The sequence below is a fragment of the Priapulus caudatus genome, unplaced genomic scaffold, assembly GCF_000485595.1.
Source record: "Priapulus caudatus unplaced genomic scaffold, Priapulus_caudatus-5.0.1 Scaffold154, whole genome shotgun sequence".
NCBI lineage: Eukaryota > Metazoa > Priapulida > Priapulimorpha > Priapulimorphida > Priapulidae > Priapulus > Priapulus caudatus.
Window position 1 is genome coordinate 397,787 of NW_014577215.1, and position 6,296 is coordinate 404,082.

General features: G+C 46.2%; 1 protein-coding gene across 4 annotated transcripts in view; it reads right to left on the reverse strand.

Annotated features, from left to right (window-relative positions):
* Positions 1–6,296, reverse strand: part of LOC106806327 (type I inositol 1,4,5-trisphosphate 5-phosphatase-like) — a 64,307-nt gene that overhangs the window by 12,076 nt on the left and 45,935 nt on the right. For all 4 annotated transcript variants that reach the window (XM_014808231.1, XM_014808230.1, XM_014808234.1 and 1 more), the window contains exons 6-8: positions 2,351–2,382; positions 1,383–1,454; positions 824–876 (exon numbers count right to left, since the gene is read on the reverse strand). In XM_014808231.1, coding sequence (XP_014663717.1) covers positions 824–876; positions 1,383–1,454; positions 2,351–2,382 — 157 coding nt within the window. The remainder of the gene's footprint in view (positions 1–823; positions 877–1,382; positions 1,455–2,350; positions 2,383–6,296) is intronic.

Sequence of the window (6,296 nt, forward strand, 5' to 3'; positions counted from 1 at the left end):
CAAGTTTAGTAGCGCTAGGTCAATTAGGGCCCGAGTTAGAGAGCAGAAGGGAAATGTGATCGAGGTCAAGGTAAAGGTCAAATAAAGGTTGTAGTGACCTGGTTTTGGTAGCGCTAGGTCAATTAGGGGCCGAGTTATAGAACGGAAGGGAAATATGATCAAGGTCAAGGTAAAGGCCAAATAAAAGTCGTAGTGACCTGGTTTTGGTAGCGCTAGGTCAATTAGGGGCCGAGTTATAGAACGGAAGGGAAATATGATCAAGGTCAAGGTAAAGGTCAAATAAAGGTCGTAGTGTCCTGGTTTTGGTAGCGCTAGGTCAATTAGGGGCCGAGTTATAGAACGGAAGGGAAATATGATCAAGGTCAAGGTAAAGGTCAAATAAAGGTTGCAGTGACCTGGTTTTGGTACGCTGCGCACCTTCTCCCCAAGATGTGTAAGTATATCAAGCTTGGTAGCGCTAGGTCAATTAGGGGCCGAGTTAGAGAGCGGAAAGGAAATATGATCAAGGTCAAGGTAAAGGTCAAATAAAGGTCGCAGTGACCTGGGGTTGGTACGCTGCTCACCTTCTCCCCAAGATGTGTAAGTATACCAAGTTTGGTAGCGCTAGGTCAATTAGGGGTCGAGTTATAGAGCGGAAGGGAAATTGTCTGCGGCAGCGGCGGCGGCTGGGGAGACATGAAACCATAGTATCCCCGCCGACTTCGTCGTGGGCGATACAATAATAATAATAATAAAAACTGAGACGGTGTTTGCAGTTGCCTTCTATATAGGTGAATCAGGAGATAGAGTAAACAGAGTCACATAAAATTGATGCATCTCTCACCTGCTCTTAATACACCACCGAGTCCTGATGAAGCCTTTTCTCGACCATTTGCACTGTGCAAAACAAGAGCATTGATTAAATGATGCCTTGATGACACACATACCTCAGCAAATCAGACCGGGGTAATGCACAAGGAGCAGTTAGTGCGTTGTTGTCATTGTGACAGTACCATTTACGTGCCCGTTTTATCACACAAATGTTTTGTTCTAATTTAATGTCATATTCCCAAGCAGCGATGCAGCAATGTATTTTACTACCGTGATGCTATAAATCTTCCCAAACATGACAACAACAAATTAATCTGGTGCATGGCTGCAATAACTCGTTGCATTTTCAGGATGAAAATAGATAGCACAATAAAAAGTCGCAACCAGCATTTTCTGCACTGTAGTATGACAGTGAACGTGTTAAACATCAATAAATCACATAAGTTGTATTAACACAGCCAGCTCGCACTCACGTGCACACATACTGTACACATGGCTATAGAACAAATGCGTGTAATACCAATATAAGACCTTACAGATGCGTAGATACATCTGTCTATGCGTCTACTTACATCTGGAAAGTAGTTCTGTGGAAACTTGTCTTTTTCCTTGGTGCTGATGTCTTCTATACGCCCAGAATGAATCTGCAACAGGGAAATATAGCCCAACGTTGCAATATTGTGGGAAACAGTTGAGGGCTGACCCACAGCGGTGTAACCACACTGATCGTTTCCTGCACCCCTATTGCTCTGGTCGCCATGGTAATTGAGCAGGGCCATCGATTCAACGACGCACGTAGTCAACTATAACTACTCAGGTTGTTCACCCTCCGCGAGACCAGTGGTTAATTCTAAATTGACCTGGAGGCAAATCTAATGAGACATCGCAACTGCATTCGCAGCGACGTGCAGTTACTCAATAACAAGATGTCGTTTCACTAAACTCCTATGACTATGCTAACCATCGGGACCTGTCGTGAACGCATCCTGTTATTATGAGTGTATGTACTCTGATGTGATGTTATCCAATAATAGAACGTCGCTCGCTTCACCCGCCGTCTCCAACTTCCTTCGATGAATTTCTTGCCTTATTGAGATTTTTATCATAGCGCACGTGTGGCTGTATTGTAAACGGACGACGAAAATGGAGCTAAGCATGTTTTAAACAAGATTCCAAAGTCGAACGCAAATTGAAGAAACTCACTAATATATAAAATTTTCAAAACGTAAACGTAAACGTTTCGTAAACGTGTAGAATTATGTGATATTCGTAATACACGGACCAGTGCGTAACCAATAATAATATAATAATATAATAATACATAATAATAATATAAACAATGTAACAAACTAAATAGTGAGATAGTTCACCCTTACGCAAGCGTTACTCGCACAACAATCTTTCTTATTATAATTGGCACTGAGAAATGATGAATGAACAAATTAATTCTAAATGTGTTTTATATTGTGTTTGTATAGATCATTCTTTCATCGGGCTCTGTACGATGTGCTACGAGCCATAGATCCTCTCACACACATACCTGTTTGTCGTTGACCGGTACAAACTGTTTCTCTGAAAAAGGACAAAAACGTGTTAGTAGAAAAATATCAGTATGGCAGTGCGTTTCAGGGGTCATGGATATTAAGGGGCGGGGATCATTCCCTCCGCAGCCACTTATTAAACCAGCGCAGGCTAAATATGGGGTTTTACTAAATAGCAAGGGGACTGAAGAGCAAGTAAAATAACCAGTACCCCAAACAGCATTACGGGCGAGTGGTTTAGCATAACTGAAAGCTCCAAGCCATGCTGAAAGACGCCCGCAATGGTGCGGAAGCGACATTTTATCGGCCGCACACAGCAGCGGCAACGCGTGGCAACTCTGCAGACGCCGTTATGAGATTCCTCCGAAGCAAAGAATTCCCTCCAAGGACCCGACAGCGATCTGAATCTGTCACAGAAAGCGCAGGACGTGCCGTCACTACCAGCCGAGACTCACATAGCGGAGCGTACAATCCCCATGCATGCAGTTGCAACAGTTGTAACAGCAACAGTTGCAACAGCAACAGCAACAGCAACAGCAACAGTTGCTTAACTTAACAGCAGCATAACACGCACAGAATGCTGAACACGCACAGTTAATTAGCGGTTAGCTGTGCCTGGACGGAGGCGGATTCACCTCCGAGCGATTACCATCCGCTTCCCGCCTACACCTTCACTGGATCGAAGCCGCGGGCCGCGGGTTAAACAGGGGGGAGGGACACGGAGGCGCGCGGGGAACATCTCGCATCATGAGGGCATGCATGCAGCCCTGCGCAGAACCAGCGTGAGCCGACATAAGGCTGATTCCTAACATTCGCCACTTCCCCCCCCCCCGTGCTCCATGTACCCGACATTGCCACACTATACACGAACTCTGCGCTTGCCTACTCCTAGCAGGAGACTGTACGGCTAGAAGCCATCCACACAGCCGGTCACCGCTTCATGGCTTCCTTCAAACGAACCTCACGCCGCAGTTATATTGGCTGCATTCATTCAACGTTAACGCGAGTTAAAGGCGTCAAATAATTTTTGCGGCGTACTACATGGAAAATGCATTACGGATTCAAATTTACCCGACCTTCACTCCCTGCAGCACTATGCTTGCTAGCTGACTGCGGTACATATACAGGGTCACGCGTGAGCATACGCGCACACACGTGAATACGAGCCCACACGCACACATGAACACACGCATACGTGAATGCAGACACGAACACACGCGCGCACACGCATGAACACCACGAACACACGTAAACACACATGAACACCACGAACACACGCGCACACACATGAACACCACGAACACGCGCAAACACACATGAACACCACGAACACACGCACACACATATGAACACCACGAACAAACGCGCACACACATGAACACCACGAACACACGCGCACACACATGAACACCACGAACACGCGCAAAAATAACAACAACAACAACAATTCTATTCTGAACTCGTGCGAAGGCCACGAGAACCAGCGATGTTGGCAGCAAAAGCCGGTCTAGTTTCTCACGTGACAGTTATGTAAAGAACGTCAGCAACCTCTTCTGGTAAAAATGGCCAATGGACGCTGCCAGATCGACATTTTGGCTGGCAATACGCCGAGCCTACGTTGCTATTGCGCACGTTTTGGGTAGCGTTGCTATAACGCTACTACCTTGCTTAAACCATGGTGTCATAGTGTAAGATCCGCGCTTAGCGGGCAGGATCAACACCTTTCAGGCGACGCTTCTCTGGTATCCGGTCTCTCATCTGGTTTAAACCATGGTGTCATAGTGTTACCACCTTGTTTAAACCATTCTGTCAGTGCTAGTATCTTGTTTAGCCCATGCTGCCCCAGTAGACCACCTCGTTTATAGATCATTCTCTCATAGTGCTGCCAGTGGCGTGGTCAAGATGAGGGCCAAAAACAGCGAACTGCGCAAAATAGTGAATGACTTAATATTTTAGTGGTTCCTCCGCTTCCCTCTCCACACCCCCTCCCCTACCTCTCTGCTCTGCAATCTTTGTTTTGGGCGCCATGCAAAAAGGCGACATCTTTGTTCGTTGTGCCCTGCTCTCAATATATGAACGGTTCAGTGGCGGATGCAGGATTTCAATGAGGGGTCGAAAACAGGGGTATGGGGGTCCTCCCCCAGAAATTTTTGAAAATGTAGATCGCATAAGATTGTGTTTGAGACACTTTTGAGTACATGTACAGCCTGCATTCTGACCACGACACTTCTCTTTTTAGTAGAACAATTCATATTTTTAAATTTTTTTTTAACTTTCGGATCAAAATTTCAACAGGGGGCCATGGCCCCCTTTGCCCCCCCTTAACTACGCCACTTAGTGCTGCCACCATCTTTAGCCCACTTTCATGATGTTATCACCGTGTACCCACCACCATGGTGCGAGAGCGCCTTCATCACGCGACCACACTGCCTCTACTATAGGCTGACACTATGTTACGGTAGCCACTCTGCTGTATGGTGGCCGAGATGGCTACGGATATTTTTATTATTTATTTTGGAATGAAAATGAATATGAAATGAAAATAAATTTGAAATGAAAATGAATTTGAAATGAAAATGAATTTGGCATATATATAATATATATATATATATAGTATATTATATATTATATTATATATATATTACTCTCATTTCTTTCCAATGATGACCTTTACGTAATCAAATTTATAAAAGCCAATCGCAGTAATGCCAGCAGGCATAATCAATTATGAAGTAACTAGACTCGCTGTGCGCGTTGTGTGTTAGGATTCTAGTGGTCATATATGAAATGTAGTTGACGAAGTTAACACTGACTGTGTGACCAGACTAGCTATTCTACTTATTTACGTCAACGATTTCTCATCTAATCACAGATTTTAATGGTGAATCTGCGGGTCGCTTGCGCATGTAATTGTGCATGTGCTATTTGAACCGTTGTATAGATGAGGCAGTTGTACGTTGTGATTTAAGGCGCCACCTGTAGATAGTCATATTTTGTGAATGGAGACACTACCCAAAGGAAACACAGTGATTGGAAGCATGGCGGGTATGTGCACGGACGATCTGCAACGCGTGCGCGCGTGTGTTCGTGGTGTTCATGTGTGTTTGCGCGTGTTCGTGGTTAGTTCATGTGTGTGTGCGCTGTGGTGTTCGTGTGTTCATAGTGTGTGTACGGTGTGTTCGTGTGTCGGGGGTGTGTTTTTTTTTGTTTTTCTTCTCAGTGTGTGTTGCGCGCGGTCGTGTGTTCGGGGTGTTTTATCGTGTGTGCGCGGGTGTGTGTCTCGCGGGTGTTCATGTGTGTGCGCGCGTGTGTGGTTCGGCGGTGTTCATGTGTGTGCGCGCGCTGTGTGTTCGGTGGTGGTTCATGTGTGTTTGCGGGTGTTCGTGGTGATTCATGGTGCTGTATGTGCGTGGTGTTTCACGTGTGTGTTCGTTGTGTTCATGTGTGTGCGCGCGGTGTGTGTTCGGGGGTGTTTAATGTGTGTGCCGCGCGTGTGTGTTCGTGTGGTCTCATGTGTGTTTACCGCGGTGTTCGTCGGTGTTCATGTGTGGTGGCGCGTTGCTTCGTGTGTTCATATGTGTGTGCGTGTTGTTCGTGGTGTTCGTCGGTGTTGCATGGTGTGTTCGCGCGTGTTCATGTGTGTGCGCGTGTGTCGTCGGTGTTTGATCGGTGCTGGTTTACGTGATGTTTCGTGGTGTTCATGTGCGTGTGCGCGCGCGTTGTTCGTGTCTGGTCGTTTCAGGTTTTGCGATCGGTTGTTCATAGTGTGCGTGATGAGGTCTCGTTGTGGCATGTGTGTGTCGCGTATGCTCACGGCGGTGGCCCCCTCGATATGTAGGGCAGTCAGTTCTAGGGCAAGCATGGTGCTCTGCCAGGGCGTGAACGGTCGGGTAGTTTGAATCCGTAATGCATTTTCCATGTAGTACGTCGCCGTAAAAATTATTG